This window comes from Stegostoma tigrinum, chromosome 4, assembly GCF_030684315.1.
Source record: "Stegostoma tigrinum isolate sSteTig4 chromosome 4, sSteTig4.hap1, whole genome shotgun sequence".
Taxonomy (NCBI): Eukaryota; Metazoa; Chordata; class Chondrichthyes; order Orectolobiformes; family Stegostomatidae; genus Stegostoma; species Stegostoma tigrinum.
Window position 1 is genome coordinate 55,956,953 of NC_081357.1, and position 27,516 is coordinate 55,984,468.

Below are 27,516 nucleotides of genomic sequence, written 5' to 3' on the forward strand. Positions count from 1 at the left end.
CATCAGCTCTTGTTCTCACGTAGCTTACCATTACACACTGCCTGTCATTAGTCACTACTAGTGCCAAATAACAGCTATTTACCCTCCTAGCAAGATAGCTATCAACTTCTTTGTCTATCCAACTATTCTTCAGTCTCTTGGGTTCTATTGTTTATTCTATCTTACTACGCCATCCCCCTCCCTATTTTCTGTGTATAAACTAACATTTTCCAACTGCCATCAAGTCTGAGGAAGGATTGGACGCAAAGCATTGTCTGATTTTTTTTCTTCACAGATGCTGCCAGACCCGCTGAGTTTTTCCAGCAATTTCGGTTTTTGTGAAACCCCTGAAAAAGCCTATTTGCTCACGTTTTAGGTAAAGTGCTTTGAAAAGTACTCTATACCCACCCAAACTTGCAAATCTCACTGGAATGAAATCACTCCTAGTGGTAAGACAGTGAACAGCTCTCAAGCGCATTCTTTTTTGCTGTTTGACCGGTCAAGCTCTCAGCTGACTGAAGCATGTGATTTCTGGTTCCCTCGATCACGAGGGAGGGGAGGGCTATTTCCAAATATATAAAAAAACCCACTAAGGGCTGAAGTAGGATTGATACATTTCTGGGTGCTCATGGCGTGGACTAAGTACCAGATTTGTCTGGCAGTGATGATGCTGCTTACAGGATCTATTAATACGCTGTCGGCTAAGTAAGTAACAAAATGTATCATTTTGCATGGACACAGTCTCCACGGCTAGAGCTGAAACATTAAGACTTCTCGGTTCTTCTTCTCACTCTCTCTCTCTCTCAGCAGATCATCGTTCCACTTCCATTCGTACCCGGAGATTCTATTTGGAGTTGGAAAAACTTAAATTTTTTTTCCCATTGCGATAAGCGCACTAATTCAGCACAGTAAATTTGTTTTTTTACTGGTGGGTCAAGCGGATAGGCTAAATAGAGTTGAGCACTTTTTTTAAAAAAAACTGGAGATTTAAACAAAGTACTATGCGATGGATGCCATTTGATTTGTAGTTTTTTTTTGTATTCTGGGTAGTTTCCGTTTGCAACTAACGTGGAGGCCTGCAAATCCCAGATTGCAGTGCAACTAGCATCAACAGGAAGTAGAAGGTTAAAATTAAACTAGAATGTAGATATTTTTGTAGCAGTGATAATGGGAACTGCAGATGCTGGAGAATCCAAGATAATAAAACGTGAGGCTGGATGAACACAGCAGGCTCAGGAGCACAAAAGCTGACGTTTTGGGCCTAGACTCTTCATCAGAGAGGGGCTTGGGGTGAGGGTTCTGGAATAGAGAGGGAGAGGTGGACTGAAGATGGAGAGAAAAGATAGGTGGAGAGGAGTGTAGGAAGGGAGGGGATAGGTCCATCCAGGGAGACGGACACGTCAAGGAGGTGGGATGAGGTGGGATGAGGTTAGTAGGTAGGAGATGGAGGTGCGGCTTGGGGTGGGAGGAAGGGATGGGTGAGAGGATGAACAGATTAGGGAGGCAGAGACAGATTGGACTGGTTTTGGATGCAGTGGCTGGAGGGGGAAGAGCTGGGCTGGTTGTGTGGTGCAGTGGGGGGGGGGGAGGGGATGAACTGGGCTGGTTTTGGGATGCGGTGGGGGAAGGGGAGATTTTGAAGCTAGTGAAGTCCACAATCCGACCCCACCACCCAAGATATTTTTCCATCCCCACCCCTGTCTGCTTTCTGGAGATGCCACTCTCTCTGTGACTCCCTTGTTTGCTCCACACTGCCCTCCAACCCCACCACACCTGGCACCTTCCCCTGCAACTGCAGGAAATGCTACACTTGCCCCCACACCACCTCCCTCACCCTATCCCAGGCCCCAAGATGACTTTCCACATTAAGCAGAGGTTCACCTGCACATCTGCCAATGTGGTATACTGCATCCACTGTATCCGGTGTGGCTTCCTCTACATTGGGGAAACCAAGCAGAGGCTTGGGGACCGCTTTGCAGAACACCTCTGCTCGGTTCGCAATAAACAACTGCACCTCCCAGTCGCAAACCATTTCCACTCCCCCCTCCCATTCTTTAGATGATATGTCCATCATGGGCCTCCTGCAGTGCCACAATAATGCCACCTGAAGGTTGCAGGAACAGCAGCTCATATTCTGCTTGGGAACCCTGCAGCCCAATGGTATCAATGTGGACTTCACCAGCTTCAAAATCTCCCCTTCCCCCCACCGCATCCCAAAACCAGCCCAGTTCATCCCCTGCCCCCACTGCACCACACAACCAGTCCAGCTCTTCCCCCTCCACCCACTGTATCCCAAAACCAGTCCAACCTGTCTCTGCCTCCCTAACCAGTCCTTCCCCTCACCCATCCCTGCCTCCCACCCCAAGCCGCACCTCCATCTCTTACCTACTAACCTCATCCCACCTCCTTGACCTGTCCCCTCCCTACCTCCCCACTATGCTCTCCTCTCCACCTATCTTCTTTTCTCTCCATCTCTGGTCCACATCCCCCTCTCTGATGAAGGGTCTAGGCCCGAAACGTCAGCTTTTGTGCTCCTGAGATGCTGCTGGCCCTGCTGTGTTCATCTGCCTCACATTTTATTATATTTTTGTAGCAATCTAGTTATGCGTGTTGTGGCCTGCTTCTGGAGCATGTGGGGCTTGATGATTGATTGGGACACGCCCTAGGCCCGAAACGTCAGCCTTCCTGTTCCTTTGCTGCTTGGCCTGCTGTGTTCATCCAGTTCTACACCTCCTTACCTCTGTGCCACAAGACCCCCTTCCAAAACGTGAATTGCTAAGTGCCGTTGACGGGGTTTGCACCTACACAAGGAAATAACAATGGTTCTGAAACCTGTCTCTTTAGTCTTGGCTGCACCGTTGGGCTCCTAAAGTGGAAGCTAGCCATGCTGATGTACTGTATATCACTGACTGAGAACCACTTCCACATTTGAACTGGCAGCCTGTAAGACTTGTTGTTTGGTGTACTTAGTAAGCATTTAATGTGGTACTGCATGTTCTGTCTGAATGATTAATTAGGATAAATGCCCCTTTGCCATATTTGTAGCAGCTCCTCTGCCTCAGTCAGACCACCAGGCTTCTCTCTCATTTGAGAGATGATTGGTGATAACTTGAGGATCATTCACTTTGGGCAGGGGCACACATTGAGGAGAATACTTCATGGTAACTTTGGCTGGTCATGTGTGAATATTTGGTTTTTATTTTGTTTATTCAGATTTTCTGCATCTGCAATGTTTGGATTTTATTCATACTGTATTCTCCTGACAATAAAAGCTATCATTCTATCTCCTTCACTTGCTGTATCTGCACAGTGCCTGTGAATCATGCGTACGGAAGTACCCTTCCATCACGGCACTAACACACCGTGTTTCTATTCTCTCGGCCAAAGTGGATAACCTTGCCTTTTCCTGCATGCTATTCCATGTAGTTATTTTCCCATTCACTTAAACCCTTCAGGTTTCCTTTGCAGATTCTGTCACTGTATTCAAACTTGTATGATAATCAGTCCCTTTTTAAGTTGTTTCTAACTTGTAATTAGTTGAGGTCCCAGCATTGATCCATGAAGCACATCTGTAATACCAGCTTTTCAACATGAAAAAGGACTCCTTTTTAATTTTTGGCTTTATTTTCAATCCTCTATGCACACTAATAGATCACACTCCATTCCAGAAGATAGAGCACATGGGGTGTGGAACCTTTTTAATTAAATCTTCTCGTAAAGATGTCACATTTACTGCTTCCTTTCTTTTTCAACCCAACCAATCCACCCTGAATGTTAAATCCTCAACAACACTATTTCCTGTCAAGACTGCATAGACTCTGTTCCTTGACATAATACTTGAGGTAGAATTCCTCTTTTTAAAAGAAGAAAAATCTATTGAGAAAATAACAAATTAACTGGCCTGCTCTGCTCCTTTTACCTTGTATAATCATGACACTACATTTTGTTGATCTAGTGTGACTTCCTGGAATCCAGGGAATTTCTGGTTGCAACTTTCAATGCTTCTACTTTTTTGTTTGTAGCCACTTGCTTTAAAGTCCAGGGCATCCAGTCAGGGAACTTGTCAGCTTTTAATCCTTGTTTTCTCAGCACTCTTTCTCATGATTTGCTTTAGTTCCTAACTCTTTGACTTCTATTGTGAGGGGGGGGGGGGGAATACTGAAGCAGTTTCTTGCTAATTTCCCAGTTTCACTTCTCAAGGGTCGTATGCTCACTGTTAGATTATATAGAACATACAAGATTTTACAGGAACTTTGAGCTGCTTTGTTTTTTTTTGGATACAAAGCATCAGTAAACCACTAGCAGGCTGGAAGTGCTGCTCGATAGCTTTGTTGTTCTCTCTATCCACTTCACTGAATAGTGTAGTAATTGAATGGATGGAATTTGACCTTCCTTCTGTGAAGAGGAAGTGCTCTAGTGAAAAATCTACTACAAATGATACCCATGATTGTAGTGGACCAGCTTGTCTAGGCAGTGTGTTCATTCTGAAGCACAAGGTTTCATTGGGTTTGGGATTGCAAGGCTGAAACCTTTGCTATATCTGGTGCTTTCATGCACTGAGGAATAAGCTGTTTTTGGCTGAAGCCTGGCTTCTGTGAGGCTGGAGTCATCGGGAGGCTGAGATGGAATATTTGCTCTCCAGGCTAAAGGTGGTTGAACTTGACATTTGAGGCTGGAGATGCCCCTAGAGTCTCTGCCCATTTTGATTGGCATTTACTATTCAGTTCTGAATGTGGTGTGGAAACACAGCTTTGATCTCAACTGTTGATTGTTCAGCTCTGTAGCATGCATGACCTCTTACTGCAGCCTTAACACCTCTCTGAAATGCATGGCCCTCCACCTAGCGAACTTACTTGCATACTCTTTAGTCGGGGCTAGGTCTTGGCTGTGTGATTGCAATTCTGGTTGGAGGCCTATCTGGTTTTGAGAGTTTTTCAGCTCCAGGAAATCTATGCAGGAGTTCCTTGGTGTGCGGGTATTCTAGCCTTCAGCACCTTCAATGACGTCCCCCTATTAAAGGTTGAAAGTGGAGATGCGCACTACAAACACCAGCACTGTGTTCAGATACTGAGGCAGTCAGTGTGCACTTGCAGCAATGTCTGGGTTTGGGCTGACATTTAGTAAGTAAATTTATGCCACAAGTGTCAGGCAATGACTGGTTGCAAACTCTACAAGGAGACACTGTCCACTGACCTTCAATGGCATCACTCTTACAGTATTCCCCAACTTAAATGTTCAGAGATTTTGTGGACTGAAAACTGAACTGGCGTTCTTAGAAATACTGCCTTTCATAGAGAAGATCAGATGCTAGTATTTGGCAGTGAATAACTCTTGTTTCCCCCCCCCCCCCCCAAAAAAAAAAAAAAAGGCTAGATGCCATCTACAAGGCAGGAGTCTGATAGAACACTCCCCACTTGCCTGGGCGAATGTAGCTCTAATAATGAGAAGCTTAACATCAGCCAGGTCAAAGCAGCCCTCTTGACTGTCACCATATTCACTCCCTTCACTATTGACTGTAGCAGTGCATACTATCTGCAAAATACACTATAGAAAGCAACCAAAGCTTCATAACACCTTGAGCCATAATTCCTCCCTAAAGGACAAAAGCTGCAGATATGTTGGAATACCACTTGCAAATTCCCCTCCACTTCTCACTATCCTGCCTTTGAAATATGTTGCTGCTCCTAGAGTGTCACTGGGTCAAAATGCTGAGCTTCTTTCTAGTAGTATCATGGGCCTAACCACAGGAAATGTACAGCAGCAATTCAAGAAAGCATTCTTTGCCATTCGGACAGTGGCAGTTTTGGATAGATGACAGTCAACAAAGTTGATGTACCATAAATGTAGTTTTTGTTAAAAAAACTCCCTAGAATGAGGGATGCATCAAGTTGGATGGAGAATGGAGTTGAATAAAGTTGTTGTAATAGGCCAACTTTGAGTGGCTAGATCTGCAGAAGATCTCTGGTTTATAGTGCCCCACTACACCTTACAACACTGAACAGTAAACTCTTGTGAAGAGAACTTTTTGCTGAGAGACTAGGTTGACCCTTCCTACTAGGAATGCAACTGAATGATTTTATCTGAATGAGCGTCACCTTGTGACTTGATAACTACCTAAAGAATGATTTGGAATTGGTGTTTTTATGCTATAGTTAAATTAGCTCATGCTGTAAAAGGCTCAATGAAGATGTGTGTTCTAGGTTGATCTAGAAGGAATACTGTAGTAGAGGGGTTTTGTTGTGCAGTCAGTGATGCATGCTGCATTGCTTGCTGGAAGGTTGAGGGGAACAAATGTCGATCCCAAAGGTGTCACTCAAGCAAACCTGTGGAATCCCACCCTTGGGATACAGTTTTTGGAATTTGTTTCTTTTTTTAGTGTCTAGATTTTTTTTTTTGAAAAACAAACCACTTGCTGTATAGTAGCACTGATCCATTTTCAGGTTGAACTTGGAGACTGAGTGCTTTAAAATGGTGCACAAGTACAGATTAGTCCTTTTTTGAGTTTGGACATAGAGCTAATGACTGGATTTTTTTCTCTACTAGAGAAGCCTTAATGGTTTTAAAGCCACATTATGACTCAGTTCCTTTTCTTTGGTTTTGGTGATTTAGAGTGCATCAGTACTAGCCAACAGTTGTTGATTTGGCATATTGTGCTTCAGTAAGATCATGTTAAATTGGAGCAAATACTCCCAATATCTGAACCGAGGGGGTGGAAAACAGACCACTTTACTGTGAGATTGTTAAAACATTCATATCTCTAGTGAATAAGAGACTTCTAATGGACTTCCATAAAGTCTGATTCTCATTTACCTTCAATTCCAATCTGGTTTGAGTTGATGTTGACCTTCACCTACTTAACAGTAACAAGGAACTGCACCTCAGTCATGGATACACAAGGCAGAAGTGAAACTTAACAATAGCTGTAGCACTTCAGATGGAACTAGTTCAGTTCCATCCAGTTAGTATGGAAGTGTTGGGCAAGGATCTGCTTTACACATTGATCAATTATAGACTCTTACAATCAGCTGCATTATGTATCAGATGCCCTTAGTCCAAAAGAAGAAAACAAAAACATGGGTGTATTAATTTACCACATGACTCCACAAGCAATCTCTTGCAAAGCAGACTTTTTTTGTTTGATTGTTGGCTAGTCATTTCAGCTCCAGGAAATCGATGCAGGAGTTCCTGTGTGTTAGTATCCTAGCTTCCAGCTCCTTCAATGAACTTCTCCCTGTTTAAATGTTGAAAATGGTGATGTGCATGACAAACATAAGCGCTGTTTGTGTTCAGATACTGAGGCAGTCAGTGTGCACTTGCAGCAGTGTCTGGGTTTGGGTTGATACTTAGTGAGTGAATTTATGCCACAAGTGTCCAGTACTAAAGATGTGTTCATGACAAATGAAGTAGACTTCATGATTTTAACAGTTTTGAAATGCAATCAGGCTGAGGAGTCAGTGTTTTCCCCTTGTAAGCATATTTTGAGGTGGAGTTCTCATCTGGTTTGTCATTTGGATGAGTGTTTTGCAAGACCTTGCTTAAAGAGCAAGTGTAGCTTTCTCAGGCTTAATAGTACAACTGCATGTTCAAGCTATTCTAATCTCCTATATCAAACTTTAGAGGCCATAGAATATTTTATTTAAATAATAGATCTTCTTTGCATTGTCACCAACATTTATCTTCCCTAAAATGTGAAACTCAACAATCAAGCTGAGAAACAATTGAATATTGCCAAAATTATCACCACCCAACAAGAAGTTTGCTTGCAGAATCCAAAGACCACTATTATTTTATTCGTTTGAAGTGTTAAACATGTGGTGAGAAACACCTATTTGGTTTATGCCCTAGAGACTTTTTTCCAATACTCATGTTTTGAGGAAGGGACTGAAATGGGTTCCAGAAGCCTAAAGGTGTGGAAAGAAATGGATGCCAGTGTGCAGATATGAATCTGTTTATCCTGTTATGACAGTGCATCGGGTGAAATGAGTTTAGAGCAGCCGTTTCTGTAAGCTGACAGTGATAAGGTTCCTCAGCCAAGTGAGGACATGAGGTAAAGAATGCCCACTAGCAACCCAACTGGCCAATTCAGCATCAGATGTCTTGGTCATTTGGATTCCATGTTAACTGTTACTTTCACTGATGCCAAGTTTAGTTAGGTTTTTTCTCCTCATTACAAACATGAGGGTTATTTTCACAGGGGAGATCCACAGAGCATTTGGACTCCTTGCCAAAAGGCTTCTTTGACATTGAAAGTCAATTGTGTCTGAAATTGCAGTTTAAATATTCTTCAGTAGATCTACATGTATTTAACAGCTCAACATTTTGCTCACGACTTGTGTTCAGTTTCTAAATTAGGGGAGAGAAATGAAGTTCTGCCTCTTGTTGACTTGAACAGCAGCTGCTGTTAAAGTCTGGCTCAGCTCTAGTTTAAGGGTTTGGTGTTTTCAAATGCACCAGATCTAGCATGAAGTTCCCTATGGTACATAAAGTACTACGCTCCAGTCCAGACACAGCTTTCCACAACCACCCTTTCTCTCCAATTGCTAAACCAATTTTGGATCCAATTTGCAAAGTTATCCTGCATCCCATGATCTTCTGGCTTTTGGTTTTCCATGTGGGACCTTGTCAAAGGCCTTGCTGAAATCCATATACATTACATCAACCTCCTGTCCCTCACTAAAGCTTGGTCACCTTTGAAAAGTTTAACTAGATTTGTTAGGCATGACCTCCCTTTGACAGAGCCATCGTTGACTATCCCTGATCAAACGTCCTTTAAATGAAGGTTAACTTTCCCATTATTATTTTCTTCAGTTCCTGAGCAAATAATTTTAGGTTTTTTGTTCCTTGATCCATCTCTTAATAACTTTGTGATGCAAACCAAAGTAGCTTGTCTCCAGACCTTTGGCACTTATGGCCAGACACCATTTAAAATTGGGTCAGAGCCTCTAATCTTTTCCTCTTACTGCTGCCTGGTGACTTATCCATCTCTAAATATGCCAAGACCTCCTAATACGACCTTGCTAAACAATCTGTTCAAGAATATCACTCACGAATGCTGTACTTGCATTCTCCTGAGTAAAGATGGCTGGTGACGAACTTGGTGACACTTTACCAATGTCCATCTTCTCCTTTTATCACAAGTTGCCCCTTTCTTAACTAAGAGGGCCTCCTCTTTCCTCAGTTATTCTTATGCTATTGATATTCTAAGAATATGTTGAGATTCTTGCCAATGTATTTTTAATGGCTTATTGCCTTCCTAATTGCTTTCTGGAGTTCCCTTGTGGTTTCTGCTCTTCTCTAGGACTTCTTCTGTTGCATATCTCTTTCCCTCTTTAAAACCCAGGCTTCTGTGGTGCAGCATGTCAAAGTTTGGGTCAAGTTCCACCTGAGTCAAGGTCCTAACCAGTGTCAGAACAGTTTTAATAAGTGACCTCTTTCAACAACTTTCATTTGGATGAAAGTTGTGGTGATAAGCATGTAGGACTCCTATCCTCAAGTGAAGAATATAATAGTACATGATTCCAGTTGGCAGTAGACGTTGTGTTGGTTTGTGTTGTTTTTGGGCTTGGCCTTGGCCTTTGATTGTTAGGTGTGCTCTTGCGTTGAGTCAGCATCCAATGGCAACTTCATAGGACCTCCTGCGAGAGCAGACTATTTGGCCCATTGTGTCCATAATGTCTCTCAATGCCCTATCCCTGTAACTTTTTTTCAAGGCTCATGCATACAGCCTACACATCCCTAGACACTTTGGCCAATCCACCCAATCTGCACATCTTTGGACTGAGGAAACTAGAGCAGCTGGAGGAAACAGTGGATTTGGGGACAATGTGAGCAAACTCCCATTAACTGAAGGTAGAAATGAACCCAGCTCCCTGGATCTGGGTCAGCAGTGCTGATCAAACCAACATCCACCTTGTGACAGCCCATGAGTCCAGAGATGTGTCCGAGCAGTGCCATAAACACTTTGTTTCCAATAACCTCCTGTGGAACAGACTCTCAATCAAAGAAAAATCTTTTGCTGATGCATCTGAAATGTTCAGACACATTGCAGAATCAAACAGCAAAGTAAGCAGAAGTTTGTTGAACATTACTGTCTTGAAAGATGACCTAATAACATTTTATTTTTCAGTTCAACTGCTGACCACGTAATACTCTTGTGGAGAGAAGTATGATGCACTTTAGTTACTGCTTAGCTTTGCTTTATGACCATTCAGTGCAGCATGGATTCGCTTTTAACTATCAAGCTACTGACCAGAGAACCACGATACTTGTCATTTTTATCCAATTGGAAGAATTAGATCAAAACACAATTGTAGCCACATCATGCAAATGCATAGAATCTCTTGGTTCATGGCAATAAACATCAATGTATATTTAATCTTACAGTACTGTGACAATTTAACAGATGCATCTGTTTATGGCAGCTTCTCCAAACTTTGAGCACCTGTTGTGTGCCCTGTTACCCACTTGTGGATTGTTGAGTTCTGAAACCAGATATTTGGCATCCTTGTGTTTTTTTTTCTCCACTTCCTTCACTTCATCTGTATACCCAGGACACTCCTGCAATAAGTGTCTTCTGTGCATAAGCTTATTTTCTGTCCTGTCCAAAGCCTTCACATTAATTCCTGCTGGTGGGATTGGAGATGTTATCAAAGTAAAAGTTTGATTCATGGGAGTTTCCTGACACTGTACAACAGGGTTAAATCCTTGTTAAGGGTTGCAACTCTCCACACTCCTCTTAATTGTGCACCATCTTGGGAGCTGTACTATTTGATATCTGTGCAGCATGTTGTGCCAGAGCTGAGCAGAAAACTTACAAGTGATTACAGTTGGGTGCTAGAAATTATTTTGGATAGAGGCTTTTGTGTTTTAGGTGAGCACTGGTGTCTGAAGCAATGAGCAATAAATCAAGACTGTTGTGCTCCTGAGATGCTGCTTGGCCTGCTGTGTTTATCCAGCTTCACGCTTTGTTATCTTGGATTCTCCAGCATCTGCAGTTCCCATTATCTCTAAATCCAGACCTTGTCGGCTTCTGAATGTATATGTGCTGCACACAATACAGAATATTTTTTCAACAACAAAGGTTCCAGCTTGGATCCCTGAGGCCAAGGCTGCCCTAAGCAGTGGAGCATTTACTCATGGAGAGCCAAATCATCACCTGGAAGTCTGTAATGTTAGGGTCGGGAGCAAAATGGTCTCCCATATCTGTTTTCCATATACTTTTTTTTGCAGCAAGCTTGTTGACCATTGAGGTAATGGATGTTTCCCACAGTTTTGGTTGTATTGTTTGTCTTCTCTTACACTTCACTTGAAGCCTCCTGTTTAAATCTTCTTAGGGTTGACTGAGGGAGTTTCTATTTACTTTTCTAGCTTGCAGGACAAGCAAGCCACAACTTTGTACAATTAACTTGTCATTGCTTGGTCAATTTTTTGACATTTTTTTTCCAGGTGGGCTGATGGATTTAGTGCGAAAGGTTGCCATGGATCACAGACACACCTGTTTAATCATCCTTTCCTTCAGGTCAGTATGCACTATCAGCAAAAATTCTTTTTTTAAAAAAGCTTGTCAATAATATCACGACTAACTTGCGTTTAGCTTCTGATTTGACTTGAGCTATAAGGTGGTTAGGTAGGCATAACAATTCTTGCTGCAGTTGATGTTGACCTTGTCCCTCCTCTGCTCCTGCCCTGCCCCCATCCCCTACAACTTTCGCCAAAACTCATTTGATGAAGCAATTGTTTGTAATCTTGCTTTAGTTGTCAGCCCTCAGATTTTTCAGCACTTTGCTAATACATAAAGCAGTTGGAGACATGATATATCTCTGCCAACTGAAGGCGGTTTAGTAATGTGACCTGGAGGAAGCTGAAAATTCAGCTGGACTAGGAAAAACAATGCTTTTCTTACTTGCCATCTCTTGTTCCTTTGCAGGCATTAGGAATGTTTCTTGGGGAGGTCTCCTGTTTAGCTGTGTTTTACATAATCATGTGTCATGATCGACAAAAACCAGAACCCCAAATGGCTTCTGCAAGGAAGTTCAACTCTTTCATTTTCCTACCCCCTGCACTATGTGACATGACAGCCACCAGTATTATGTACGTCGGTAAGTATTACTGACTGGTTCCTTCAAAAGGTTTTGGCAAAGAAACCAAAATATTCTGATCAGGAATAGTTATACACTAATATTTCCCTTGGTATTCTGCAGCTGCATTTTCAAATAGTTGAGTGGAGCAACTTCTGAGCAACATTGGTGTTTTTTTTTCTTAAGACATGCTACCTAGTTATACATCTGCTGTTCAGTTACAGCTGAGTTCTAGTGAAGGATCAAAAGTATATGATTTGTTTTCTAGTGAATTAGAGGTTGTTTATGTCCCACTTTTTTGTCCTGTGTGCCTGTTCGCAATATGAAATTTTTTTGATCCGATTAGGTTGTTGTGAGAAACCCTCAAAGTTGGTATTGAGCATTGCTGATGGTGAAGCAAAGACACACATTTTAAGTGTGTGGTGCATGTGTCGTCTTTACCACAGATTGGCTGAGACTGGGATATTTGTGGAGTGTCCTCCTCAGGAGGGGTAATGGCGGTCAGGCAGTTTCATCCTGTTCCTCAAGTGGTCAGAGACAGTGCTCCATTTCAGCATTTGGTCCCCAGATAGTAGCAAGGTGAATTGTGCAGCATCAAATTTGCAATTTCTAGCATCTGGATAGATGCTGTCAACTTAAATTTTCAAGCAGTTTTCATAGAACAGAATGGCTCACTAGCTTATTTGACCATGAGCCAATCACAATATGGCTCTAGACTAACATGTTGGAGTTCCCCTTTCTTATTTAAAACAAATCCGATAGCTAAATGTTGATTTAACCAGTGATTCTTAAATCCCAGGAATATTTAGCCAGCATTTTCATAACTGGGATCGCATAGAGTTTCTGTCTGAAACAAATTTATTGACTTGTATACTTTGTTTTACTGAGTTGTTTGTCTTTAGTATCTTTACAAATACACAACTTGAGGTGTTACACCTGATTCATTTGCTGACCACTAGCAGCACTTAGCAACAAACTCTGCTTTTTTATCTCTCTCTTCCCCCCCCCCCCCCCCCCCCCAATCACTATCGCCTACAAGGACACTTTGATTTAATTTTCTTAGGTCCCCTGCTGCTGCAGTTCCTGAGCCATATGTGTTTTTAGGCCCATCAAAATTGCACTGTCTGGGTCTGTCTGACTTGGGTACCACAGCACTAATGTTACCAATGAATCACTGGAACAGGAAAAACAGTGACTTCAAGCAAATGGTGCTCAAATGTTCAGTAAGCAAAAGCTTGCATCAAGAACATACGGTTGCTCTGTGACAACAATTTAGTTTCTTTAGAATCCCTGCAGGTCAAAAATGGACTATTCAGACAGTTAAATTTGACAGGCCAAAGAGCATTACACCCAGACTGTGCTATCCCCAAAACTCCCAGTAACCATGGCTAATCCACCTAGGCTACACAACCCTGGGCAATTTAACATGGCCAGTCCACCCAGCCTGCATATCTTTGAACTGTGGGAGGAAACTGGAGCACCGAAGTAAAAACCTATGCAGACTCTCAAGCAAACTGCTCAGTCACCCAGGTCCCTATTGCTGAGGAAGCAGGGCTGAGAATTGAGCCACCATGCTGCCTTGTATGTTTTAACATGTTTTCTGTATTAGTGTTAGTGTCACTTACTGCAATGTTGTAGTTGAAAATGGACTGCATTTTGGTCTGTATTTGCAAGTTGCACGCAAGTCTTAATCCAAGTTTCTTTGATCATGTTGGGTTAATGTAAGTGATCTCAGGACCATTGGTGTTCCAAATTGAATGGAATTAACTACTTTAATGCACTGCAACTTTTTTCTCTTTGGCTCCTCTGACCATTATCCTTGTAAACAACACATGAAGACAACTGCACGTCAACTTTTTTGCCTTCCATTTTTTGTCAAAATAAAAGGGAATAAGTTGTCGGAGATAATGGGAGCTGCAGATGCTGGAGAATCCAAGATAACAGTGTGAAACTGGATGAACACGTGTTCATCCAGCTTCACACTTATCAGGGAATATGTTGTCCTGAGGTTACCAGGAGTCCACTATTCTACCCTTGGTGTGGTTAAATTTTACTGCTGACTGTGGCAGTCTTGATTTGTACAAATGCGTAGTGTGCAGAAGCCTATTTGGTAATAAATACAGTTACTGTTGATTGGGAGGGTAGCTGAACTAAACGTGGCTAATATCCAGCTAGATCCTATATCCACTTGAATAATGGCCTAAAATAAGCATCCATACTGCTTTGCTCTGACCTCTTCAAAATGTTTGCAGCAGTGGACACAATAGTTTTAAGGTCTGACTTTTTAATGGCCATGGGGGAAATTTTCCCCATCTTGTGGGGAAGACCTGTAACCGTTTTGAAAATATTTTGTGTAATTAGTGATGGATTGTTAAAGGAAGCTTTGCTCTATAGGCTACATTCGTCAGCTGTAATCCTGGCCCCCTTTAAGTGAAAACTTAAAATTGACTGCTGCACAATGAAAGCAACTTCTTGATTATATAAACATTGAGAATTTCTGTGGTAAATAATCTAAACCTTAGCAACATGGTGCCAATCTATAAAACCATCTTCAAGCATTTAAATATTACTGGTTGGTTTAATTGTTCTCATTAGTTAGTCAAGATACCCTGATCTTTGTGTTTGTACTTGGTTTACTTTAACTCGGCAATAGTGAAGGGTCCAGATTTGGAAAGGATGGGGGGTTAGGGAAGAAGAGAGGAGAAGGAATGCAATTGGGTGTTCAACATCTGACACTAGAGTAACCCAACTTTTCCTGAAAGGTCACGTGTTCTGAGCTACCAGCATATATGACATTCCCCTATGGTTCTATCAGTGAATGCTATTTAGAACTTGCATGATCTCTGATCCTCAAGATCGAGCAACCTCACTTGATTGCTGTAAGTCTGTTTTGACTTTTCTCTGATCATGTACCTTCTTTGAAGCCGATCTGTTTTTATTTAGTTTTTCTAGCAACTTCCGCCGAGTCAGCCTCAAACTTGAAATGTTTCTTTACCCTGTACTATTTTATCTTCCAGCTTTAAACTTGACAAATGCATCCAGTTTTCAGATGTTACGAGGAGCTGTTATCATCTTCACTGGCCTGCTCTCTGTTGCCTTCCTAGGCCGTCGTTTAACAGCTAGCCAGTGGGTGGGGATTTTTTTCACTATCTGTGGTCTTGTGGTAGTAGGCCTAGCAGACTTTGTCAGTGGAAATAATGACCAAGGCAACAAGTTATCTCATGTTATAACTGGTGAGTAAATGTGCTTACTGTATACCAAATGCTGTGTGTGGATTGGTGTTGAACCAGCTTTGTGCTTATACTCTAAATTTGATTCTTCTAGGCTAGTTCTAATGCTTGGTTGTTCAGTTATCAGTATTGACTGAGTAGGAAAAGAAACCAGTTGGACAAGTAGCGGAAACTGGTCAGTTTCAACATAGTCAGAGATATATACAGGACAGAAACAGACCCTTTGGTCTGAGTTTTTTAAACTGTACTGACACCAGCTTTCCTAAATTTAATCTAGTCCCATTTGGCCCATATCCCTTTTTCCTAGTCATATTTCCATCCAGATATCTTTGAAATGTTGTACTTGTACCAGTCTCCCCTTCCTCTGGCAGTTTGTTCATACATGCACCACCCTCTGTGTGGAAAAACATTGCCCCTTAGGTCCCTTCTAAATTTTTTCCCCTCTTACCCAAAACCAATGCCTACTAGTTTTGGACTCCCCACCCTGGCAAAAGACCTTGCCTATTTACCCTATCCTTACCCCTCAGACCTTGCAAATCGCTGGGTCACCCCTCAGCCACTGCTCCAGAGAAAATAGCCCCAGTCTATTCAGCCTCTCCCTGCAGCTCAAACCCTCCAACCCTGGCACTGTTGTTGCTGTAAATCTTTTTCTGAATCCTTTCAAGTTTCTCAACATCCTCCCTATAGCAGGGAGATCAGAATTGCATGCAGTGTTGTAAAAGTGGCCTAACCAATGTCCTGTACAGTCTCAACATGACCTTTCGACTCTTATATTCAATGCATTGTCCAATAAAGGCAAGCATGCCAAACATTGCCTCCACTTTTCTGTCTATCTGCAACTAGGAGCCTGCACTCTAAGGTCTATGTCCAGCAATGTCACAGGGCCTTTGCTATTTTTAAGTGTGTAAATCCTGCCCTGATTTGCCTTTTCCAAAATGTGACACTTCATTTCTCTAATTTTAAACTCTATCTGCCACTCCTTGGTCTAATTGGCCCATCTGTTCAGGATCCTATTGTACTGAAGTGACCACCTTTGCTGTCCACTACACATCCAATTTTGGTGTAATCTGCAAATTTACTAACCATATCTCTGTTCACCTCCAAATCACTTATATAAATGTCAAAAAGTAATGAACCGATTGCTCATCCTTGCGGCACACTGCTGGTCACAGACCTCCAGTCTGAAAAGCAACCTTCCACCACCGCCCTCTGTCTTCTACCTTCAAGCTAGCTCTCCTTCTATTCTGTGTGATCTAATAATCTTGCTAATCAGTCTATCATGAGGAACCTCGTCAATGCACAACTGAAGGTCATATAGATCACATCTACTGCTCTGCCCTCATTGAATTTTGAAATAGTGAAGAGGATTAATCAAATTTAGTGAGACATGATTTCCCATGCACAAAGCCATATTTGATTGTTTGCTGTACTTCAGTACATGACACTTTACTATGATCTGCCTGTACTGCTTGTAAGCAAACAAGGATGTACAAATTGAAGCTTCTAAAATGTTAGAGGCATATTGGTTACGTTGCACAGGGTGTGTGCTAGACAAAAATCAGCATCACAAGATAGCATTATTTGAGGCTAGGTAATCTTTGCATTTCCAAGTACATGTAAATCCTGTCCCTCAGGATTCCCTCCACTTAAGTCAGGCTTACTGGTCTGTAGTTCCCTGGCTTTTCCTTACCACCCTTTCTTATGTAGTGGCACAATCTCCAGACTTCTGGCATCCTACCTGTGACTATTGATACAAATATCTCAGCAAGGAGACCTGCATCACTTTCTTAGCTTCCCAGAGTTTTAGGGTACCTCTGATCAGGACCTGGGGATTTATCCATCTTTGCATTTTTAAGAAATCCAGCACCAGCACTTCCTCTTGCAGTATGGGCGTTTTGTTTTTTAAAACTTTTTTTTGGAAGATGTCACTGTTTCCCCAAGTTCTCTCATCCATATTCATCTCCACAGTAAACACTACAAAAGACTCATTTTAGTCCCCCTCTTCCCCCATCTCCACATAGGTGGCCTTGCTGATCTTTAAGGGGCCTTATTCTCTCCCTGGTTACTTTTTTTTTAATATCTTGTACAATCCCTTTTGGATTCTCCTTCCTTTTTTAAACCCTGTTTGCCAAGGCTGTCTCTTGTCCCTGTTTATTTGACCTCTGGATTTCTCTATGCCCGTCTAGGGATTCACTCGCGCTCTCTGCTGTCAATACCTGACATATGCTTCCTCCTTTTTGCTAAAACCTCAATTTCTCCAGTCATCTAGCATCCTGTACACCCACCAGCCTTGCCCTTCCCCCTGACAGGAACATACTGTCTCTGGATGCTCCCGCTCCTGCTCCTTGAAGGCTTCCCTTTTTTTTTAAAAAGTGTTTTCTCTCTGCTTCTCCTTCTCTTTTTTCCCCCCCCTCCCCCACCCCCCACCTGCAAATATCTGCCCCCAAACAACTTTTGAAAGCTGTTGCCTAATACTATCAAAATTGGCCTTCCTCCAATTCAGGCCTTTAACTTTTTTGGATCTGGTCTATCCTTTTTCCATCACAATTTTAAAAAAAATAGAATTATGGCCATTAGCCATAAAGTGCTCCCCCACTATCCCCTCAGTCACTCGCCCTGCCTTATTTCCCAAGTGCAGGTCAAGTTGTACACCACTCTTTTTTTGGTAAGTACGTCCATGTACTGAAGCAGAATCTTCTTGTGCACACTTAAATTCCTCTCCACCCAAACCCTTTAATGCTGGCAGTCTGAGTATGTTTAGAAAATTAAAATTCCCTGTCATAACCACCTATTATTCCTACAGATAATGGAGATCTCCATACAGCCTTTTTTCATCTCCCAATGTTAGTTAATGCCTAAATTAACTGCACTTTTTATTTGTTCTTTTTTATTCAGCTGATCAAACTTTAACACCACCTTTTGTCTCTGACTCTGAGATGAATAGCTGCCTGGTCTCTACAATGAACTGTTTACTCAACAGCTGCCAAAATTCTAGATCCTCCTAAGGATTTCCATAGTGATCCCAAAACATAACTTGGCAAATGCCAGAAGTAAAACAATTTAGTGCAGGAAATACAAGAGTCAGATGGCATCTGTAGTGAGAAATGGGTGAATGCATAGATCTGAGACCTTTTTTGCAGGGGAGGGAGACTGCCATCTTCTTGCTGGCCTCAGGAAATCTAACTAGAGGAATGGCTGTAATTGAGACTTACTAAGGCCTGAAAGCTTACTCTCTTATGCACTGTCAGCAGCTGCTATCTCTTAATCCAATCTGATTTGAGAAAGGGCAATCAAACAGATTCTTCCCTAAGTGGAAGTTAATTTTTCCCCCCACTTTTTTCTTCCCACTTCTCAAAAACTGGCTGCTTTTTTGTGTTTGAGATGCTAACTCAGACTGCAACCTTGATGTGGCACATCCACCTGTCTGTTTTTTAAGCTGGGAAACAAAGCTGGCTGAGTGAAGATTGGGTTAGGCTATGCAAAGACCACAAAGCCTTAAGCTGGTGAAGCTACAAAGTATGACTACATCTATGCCAGGCAGCAAATCGTAGTCGGGGCTAAGCACTTCCACAACTAACAAGATTTTAAGCTGTGCCGTCCTGACATGTCCCTCTGGATTTTGAGTCCATATTAAACATGAGTTTGCAGATACGTGAAAGTGATGATTTAAATAGGGCTGAGTCAGCATGGTTTTGTCAAGGGGAGATAATGATTAATAAATCCATTAATTCTGTCTAACATGCTCATTTCCACCTTCAAAGGGAGAGCCAATGCATATGATCTCTGAATTTCCAGAAGACACTTGACAAGGTGCCACACAGGAGACTGCTAAATAAGATGAGAGCCCATGGTGATAGCAGCCAGATATTGGCAGGATTGCCTGATTGGCAGGGGGTAGGGATAAAGGGATCTTTTTTCCAGGATGGCAGCCAGTAACTAGTGGAGTTCTGAACAATTTGGTGTTGGGACCACCACTAATCACATCCTACATTAACAACCTGGATAAAAGAACTGAGGGCATCATTATCTTTGCAGATTAAAAAAGGTGGAGGGGCAAGTAGAGTTGACTAAGTGTAGAATCTGTGGATGGACTCATACAGGCTAGGAGAGTGGCCAAAGTGGAATGCATTGAATGTCTCAGCTTATTCAACCTCTTCCTATAACTCAAATCCTCCAGCCTCCTTGTAAATCCATTTTTTACATCCTCCTAGAAGGGTGACCAGAATTGTACACAGTATTGAGTTATCTCAATGTCTTATACAGCCACAGTATGATGTCCCAGCTGTGCACTCCATGTTCTGACCAATGAAGGTGAGCATGCCAAATGCTGCCTTCACCAGCCTGTCTATCTTTTTGACTCTTTTTTAAATCTCAAGTAATGATGTACCTGAACCCCTAAATTTTTTGTTTGGCACCTACCTGTAGCCCTGTCATTATGTCCTGGCTTGACTTGCTTTACCAAAGTGCAACACCTCATATTGGTCTAAATTTAAATACATCTGCCACTCCTTGGACCATCTGAGGTTTCATTGTACTGAGAACCACCTTCACTGTCCACCACACTACCTATTTTGTCATCTGCAACTCTGCCTCCCATATTCATATCCAAAATATTATGTAAATGACAAAAAGCAGATTCAGCATTGATCCTTGTGGCACACCACTGCTCACAGGCCTCCCGTTTGAAAAGCAACCTTCTTCTGCCACTACCTTGTCTCGTACCCTCAAGCCAATTTTGCATTCTAGTGACTAGCTCCTCTGGGATCCATGTGATCTAAACTTACTAGCCAGTCAACCATGGGGAACCTTGTCTACCAGACTGCAAAGCATTCAACAATGTTCAACCATATTAACAGTATGGTTGGTTGCCAGTCATTTCTAGGATGTCTCTTCAGGAATTTCACAGTTCCTGGGCCCAACTATCTTCACCTGCTTCTTCAATGACCTTGTCTCCACAAGGTCAGAGGTAGAGATGTTTGATATCTGAATAGTAGCAACTTAGCTAAGGAAGCAGTATATGTCAAAGCGCAGCAAGACCTGAACAATAGCTAGGTTTGGGCTCCAATGGAAACTTAACAGTTAAACTACATTGCCAGTAGTGCCGCCCCTTAACTATTCACTTGCTCAATGGTGTTGTGCACCATCTATAAGATACTGCAGAAATGCACCGGATACTTGAAACACATGACCAATACCATCTACGACAAGGGCAACAGATGACTTGGAACAACACCTTTCAAATTCCCCTCAAGTTGCACCATCTTGACTGAAATATATCACCATTCCTTCTATCACTGGGTCAAAAGTTCTGAACTGTTCTTCTATCACATGGAGAAAACCTAACCTAAATGGTCTGCAGCAGCTCGAGGCAGTTCACCACCACTCTGACAGCAACTAGATGGATAATAAATGCTGTCCTCGCCAGCAATGACAGATCCACGAATGACTGTTAAATCCACAGATTAAATTAACATTGCCTCAAAAGTTACAGGCAGATTCTGGTACTGCTAAGAACCCCCTGCTTCTGGTAGGGAAATTTCATGTTTAACATTTGTAATGGCTAAAGTCCCTGCTGTCTAGTCACCTTTTCTGTCTTGTGTGCAAACATACCCTCTGGCCTGATTACTGACTGCAAATGTGACTACTTCCTGGAGTACACTCCCTACCTGCTACAGTACCACCTTCAGTAACTGAACTGCAGATACTTCATTCTGAAATCATTGCCCACCTCCTGCCCTGCTCTTTAGTTGTTAGCTAATAGTGCCTACCAGATACACTTTTGCTGAAGATTTTAGCACTGTTTCTGATTTACCTACTGCATTCTGAACAAAATGCCATGTTGTCCAGAGTAGAAACAGGCCACAAATATTCTGATGCATTTACCTGATCAGTGGTTTCAAATACTGCTGGAGTGCCAGCTACTGAACCGTATCCTTTTCTCTGACTTCACTCTAGGCAAGAAACTGGTTTTGAAGTTGTAAACTTCCCATTTCAGTCCTCTTTTAATTAACATTGTTTTGGGTTGTTTAGGGGACCTCCTAATTGTCATTGCACAGATCATTGTGGCTATTCAGATGGTGCTCGAAGAGAAATTTGTTTATAAACATGATGTACACCCACTTCAAGCCGTGGGTACTGAAGGTATGTAATATTGATGCCAATATTTCCACCATTTGAGGAGTGGGCATTAATTATGTATATTTTTAAGCCCTCTTCAGGGAGGGTGTTAGTCTTTTAATGAACAGTATATTATATTGTGCAATGTTCTTAACTGGGGTGTCACTTTGTAATGTGGCTGGAATAATTGCTTATTATGAAACTTAAACCATGGAGACATGAAGTTGATTGTTGCGGTTGGCTTGTCGAGGGACATTTCGTTGCCATGCTTGGTAACATCCTTGAGTGCGGCCTCTGAAGCATCAGTGTGTTTTCCCACCTGTTTTTTAAACTCCAGCATCTGAGATGGATTGCCTCGCTTCCAGGTGTTCCTTCCTAGTGGAATATGGGGTCGAGTTCAATGTGTTTATTAATAGCATGCTTTGTGGAGTGCCATGCTTCCAGGAATAGCAAACACTAGTTAAAAGGGCAACAACACTGCAGCAACAGAACTATGCCAAGAAGAGGGGGAATACTTCTTCCAAGTGTTCAAAGATAATGTATATGCAAAGAACTGGGTCAGGTGATTCCTATGGGAACAGCATCAAAGATTCCACACGCCCCACCACAACGCATCACACTACCCTACATCAGGAACATGTCAGAACTTGCCACAAGACTTCTACAACTGCTGGGCATCAGAGTGGCACACAAGCCTGCGTCAACCCTACGACAACTGCTCACCCAAACTAAAGACCCACTCCCCGCCATGGACAGGACCAATGTCATCTACAAAATCTCCTGCAGAGACTGAAACACTACATCGGCCAAACAGGAAGGAAACTAACAACAAGGGGACATAAACACAAACTCTTTACAAAAAGACACAACCAGTACTCCTCTCAGTCAATGTGGACAAGGAGAGCCACTACTTTGACTGGGACAGGCCAGGCAGAGACAAGCATGAGAATTCCTGGAAGCATGGCACTTAAACGCTGAATTCAACCCCGTATACATGCCACTACAGAGGCAACCTGGAATTGAGGCAATCCATCACAACAGACCCCAGACTTTTTAAAAAGTTAGGTGGGAAAACGCGGACACTTCAGAGGCTGCTGGGAGGATGTTGCCAAGCACAGTAACGAAATGTCTGCGGAACAACAAACCAGCTCGGCAAGCGAGCCAACCAATCTCAACACCCACAACCCGAGCTACAGATCTACTCCAAAACACCCCCCCCCCCCTCTTTTTTTATAAATTTTTTTTTTTGACATGAAGCTGAAGATTTTTGAAGCTTATTCTTCCACTCCCCTTTAATCCACCACTTGTCAGTCAGCTAATGTTGTTTTTCTTTTGGTGTAGCCCCCTCCCTGTCCCCTCCCCTCACGTTAATCTAGGGCTGTGTTGCTGCACAGGCCCTTCGGCCCAACAAGTCTGCACTGAATCTGGGAGTATCCCACCCAATCTAAGCATCCCTGAATGCTTCAGGCAATTTATCAAGGCCTGCCCATCTTTGGGCTGTGGGAGGAAACCACAGCACCGGGAGGAAACCCATGCAGGCGTGGTGGGGGTGGGTAAAAATGTGCAAACTCAACAACTGCCCAGAGATAATGGGAACTGCAGATGCTGGAGAATCCAAGATAATAAAATGTGAGGCTGGATGAACACAGCAGGCCAAGTGCTCCTGAGATGCTGCTTGGCCTGCTGTGTTCATCCAGCCTCACATTTTATTATCAGCAACTGCCCACTTGAGTTTGGGAGAAATTGAACCCAGGTCCTTGATGCTGTGAGGCAGCAGTGCTAAGATTGTACCTACAGAGAAATTTGCATTTTCTGTCAGTGCTGCTTCCTGAATTAATGAAATGCTCCATAGGATGGGGGGGGGGGGGGGGGAAAAACTAGTTTTTCCGCCTCACCCTGCCAAAACTTAACAATACCTGATGCATGAGCATAAGTTTCCTAATCTTTGATCTCCCATGGCAGATATTGAGTTCAAATTTCATTAGAATTTTTGAATGCAGAAGTAGCCTTGGTAACCATGCAACTCCTGTCAAGTGTTACAAACTATCTAGTTCACTAATGCCCTTTTTTATTTAAAGAGATAAATCTCCTTGCTAGGCCTACATGTGACTGTAGGTCTGTAGCAAAGTGTGGTGACTCTTAACTGGGGGAAATGTAATCCAAGGGTGGGCAATAAATGCTAGACTATAGAGCAGTGCCCACATTTCCATGAATTAAACTAGAAAATAATGCAGACAATTTTTAGTTTCATTCCAAAGTTAGTGGCACAACAGTCATCAATTCAAAGTTGTATCATTGCATCTAACTTACACTCTTCTATGTCAATGAAAGTTAAGAATCTTGTCCTTTTTTTTGTTTCATTGCCTTGCTCCCACCATAATACTGTACACATACTACCTTTTCTAATGGGCTGAATGAAGCACAACTCAACATAAATAGCACCAACAGTATATCATACAGACACTGTCCCTGCTCCAATTGTAGCATAATTAGCCATTACACATGCTTGGGCAGGCTAAGTATTTTAATATTCCTGGCTAGCCTACTATCTCTTCCTCCACCTCACCCAATTATTTTTATCCACTCTTGTGGTTGCTCTTTCTAAAACCCCTCTCTCAATTCTTAGACTTGGATTATTTGTTACAATATTTTTTAATATTGAGTTAATACATCTTTTATCTTGCTCCAGTGAGTTGTTGATGGATTATCCTCAGGATTTTCATTGCATTTGGGATATATTTGAATTATTTCTTGTTTCACCAAACTACTTTTGTTTTTCCTAGTCTATTGCCAATCAGTCTTGGTCAATTCTTCTGTCATACCTGCCCTTTTCTGTTTTAAAGCTAACTGCTTGTTTGAACTAGACTGTTGCTCTCAAATCTAAGTGGAATTTTAATGGTATTGCTTTAAAACGACAAATTGGCCATGTTTCAGTAAACAATATTCCACTGGAAGTAGTGGATTGTGGGAATATTCCTGAAGCTGCCAGAAATGCATGCTATAAACTTCAACTTTCTCCTTTTTGTTTCTACAATATGTATGAAGATTCAAATCGCACACAGTTGTGACATGCCTTTTGTTCAACTTTTTATTTTCTGCCTTTTTGTCATCAGTGTTGAGCTTTAAAAATTCAACATTTTCTAAATTTTGTCCCTAATTTCTAGCTAGACTCTGATCAACCACCTTAGTGTGCTTGCTGATATTTCACTCACTTTGCAGCCATGTCTCCAATACTAAAGGATGGATTTGACCTGTTGGGTTTTTTCTGCTCTTTTTACCTCTTACTTTTTTGCTCTCTATTTAAAAAAAAAACTTGTTTCATTCTGATCACTTTCTCTTCCTTTCTCTCTCTCCTCCCCCCCCCCACCCACCCCAATATCACCCTTGCCCCACATTCTCATCTACACTTGTTTGGCATTCATTAGGAACCTAGCACTGAACCCTGTGGAATGCCATGGAATACAGTTACCTGGCTGTTTGCTCAAGCATTTAGTCTGCAATGAGGCCCACCACTATCATAAGCCAGTGTGTGTTTATGAATGGAGATTTTGGCTAGCAATAAGTAGACAGCCTGTGAGCTATTGAGTAGTCTTTGATTAAAGACTTTCTGACTTTTCATCCAACTGAAAAACGGTTATTAATAGCTTGGATTTGGAGGTTGAAGGAGATGGACACCAAGCTGTTGGACCTCCAGAAAGGATGGATCCATTTTGTAATCAAGCCTGAAGATGGCCAGTTCATAATTTTATGTATTTTCCCTTACCCCCCACCCCCCCCACAACCCTTGCTGGTTGCTCTGTGTCGCAAAGGTCTATGAATTGAGTGAGTGAGTCAGGCTTGTATCTGTGGCAAGCAGAACTCCCTTCTCCAGATTCAAAGTGGTGGCCTGATCAGCAAGAGGATCACCTTCATACACCATGTGTTCAGGGACCACAGATCTCTTCTGTCATTCCCTTTGTCCATAACATTGTGTTTCTCGAAAGTAGAATTCGGTGGGTTTGAGTTCTCGCAAGGTTGTTCATTGACTGACTGTCCACGTAGATTTAAACTATTGAAACTCTAATTTTAAGTATGAAAACTTGGTTTGTGCTTTGTCCATCTGGGTATGAAAGTCAAATTGAGGAATCCTGCTTTTTTAATTTAAGACCACTTCTTTTGTGACAAAAGTAGGGATTGATTTCTTGCCAGTACACTTGACTAAGTTACTGCTCCTGAATGTTCAGATCAGGATAATACAGTACTTTGAGAAAAGAATTGTCATTCAGAATGAGTTTTTGTTAGCAGAATTTCCTACAAACTTACCTACTTTATGTCAATTATTCTTAAGTCTGGTGGTTTATAGCAGGTTGATGCTAGCAACTAATTTTGTTTTCTCTTAGGAATGTTTGGCTTCATCATCCTAACTCTGCTGTTGATTCCAATGTACTACATTCCTGTGGACCAATTCGGGGGAAATCCCAGAGGTGTCCTCGAAGATGCATTGGATGCTTTCTGTCAAATAGGTCTAAAGCCACTAATCATTGTAGCCCTCTTGGGAAACATCTTGAGCATTGCATTCTTTAACTTTGCTGGTATTAGTGTCACAAAAGAAATCAGTGCAACCACTCGGATGGTTTTGGACAGCCTGAGGACCTTGGTAATCTGGATAGTGAGTCTCGTAGTGGGTTGGGAGCAGTTCCATGGTCTCCAAATTCTAGGCTTCTTAATTCTGCTGGCAGGTGCAGCACTCTACAATGGCTTCCATAAGCCAGTCCTAGCAAAGATTCTGTGGTGCAAGGAGCAAATGAGGGAAGAATTTGAAAGGGAACAATTGACTGAAAACAAGGAATCCATTAATGTCAGCCCATGAAACTAATGGTTTGAAGTTGCTCATGGTTTGCCTGTTTTTAAATAGAAGCTAACTTGTTTTCCAATTTGAAGCCGATCCACTTAAACTGAATTCCTTTTTTATGGTGCTCCAAGACGATATACATGATTGCTGGAATATTTATGCACAACTGTTTGTTTTTTCTGTTGGCAACCATGAGCCAGACAGATGTGCTGAAACACTTGGGCACTTTATAGAACAGATGCTGAGGAATGAGTGAGTGATTTGTACATACTGTAAGTGGCATTGGTTATTGACGACAGTTGCAGCTAAGAAGCTTTCGAGAATAAAAATGGGAGGGGGGGAAAATAATAAACACCTTTTTTGGTTTCTTCTTGTTTTCTCCAAGGAGAAGTCTCAGATCCTGCAGCAGGCTATAGTTTTATGTTCCATTGGATTTTTCTCACCCAGACCTGCTCTCTTGGATGCTACAGATTTGCCGACAGTGAAGTAGCCTAATTTTGGAGCCTCCATTTTACCACCTTGCCAGTCTTGCAATGACTTTTTTTTCCCTACTTTCCTTCTCCTTCCCTGCCGCCGTGCCCCCCCCCTGCCTTGCGGGTCTATATTGAACAGATTTAAAACATTAACTTGTCGGTGTAGGTTTTTAAACTCTGCTTTTGATCACTGTACAGAATTCTTTTAAATCATTAGGGAGTATTCCACAACTAAAATAAAAGTTGATTTTTCTGATGGGTATTCTCTATGTACATTCCAAGGAAGTAATTTATTTTGCTTTAATGTGAAATGAAAATGTGTATATAGTTACAAATTTATTGCTTCAAAATAAACCACTATTGTAGATAAATCACTTCAGTGCAACATTTTCTCATTCTTTCATTCGTGAATCATCTTTGCAGCGTCTGCATGTTGAACAGGAATTGGGACTGAGCAGCTGGCACCTAGCTAGATTTTTTTTGGATTAACTCTGATCAGTACCCTGCATCCACTTTCCGTGTCCCCTGACCCAGTGTGTGGAGCTGGATGAACACCGGTCAAGCAGCAGGAAAGCTGATCCTTCTGGGAAGGGTCTAGGCCCAAAATGTCAGCTTTCCTGCTCCTCTGCTGCTTGGCCTGCAGTGTTCATACAGCTCTACACCTTATCTCAGATTCTGAAGCTTCTGCACTTCCTACCATCTCGTGACCCCTGACCCTACAGTTTTTTAACCCAATTTGCCAGTAAATCAGTTGTGCTTTTTTAATAAAAAATGCCAAATTTTCCACTGCATTTGCTATGTCTCCTAAT

General features: G+C 42.1%; 1 protein-coding gene across 1 annotated transcript; it reads left to right on the top strand.

Annotated features, from left to right (window-relative positions):
* Nucleotides 1–460: 460 nt before the first annotated feature.
* slc35f6 (solute carrier family 35 member F6) lies at nucleotides 461–27,081 on the top strand. Its single transcript, XM_059645360.1, has 6 exons — nucleotides 461–684; nucleotides 11,425–11,497; nucleotides 11,906–12,077; nucleotides 15,074–15,289; nucleotides 21,317–21,427; nucleotides 25,783–27,081. Exons 1-6 carry the CDS (start codon nucleotides 608–610, stop codon nucleotides 26,250–26,252), a joined length of 1,119 nt encoding a protein of 372 aa, XP_059501343.1. The 5' UTR covers nucleotides 461–607; the 3' UTR covers nucleotides 26,253–27,081.
* The last annotated feature ends 435 nt before the right edge of the window (nucleotides 27,082–27,516 follow it).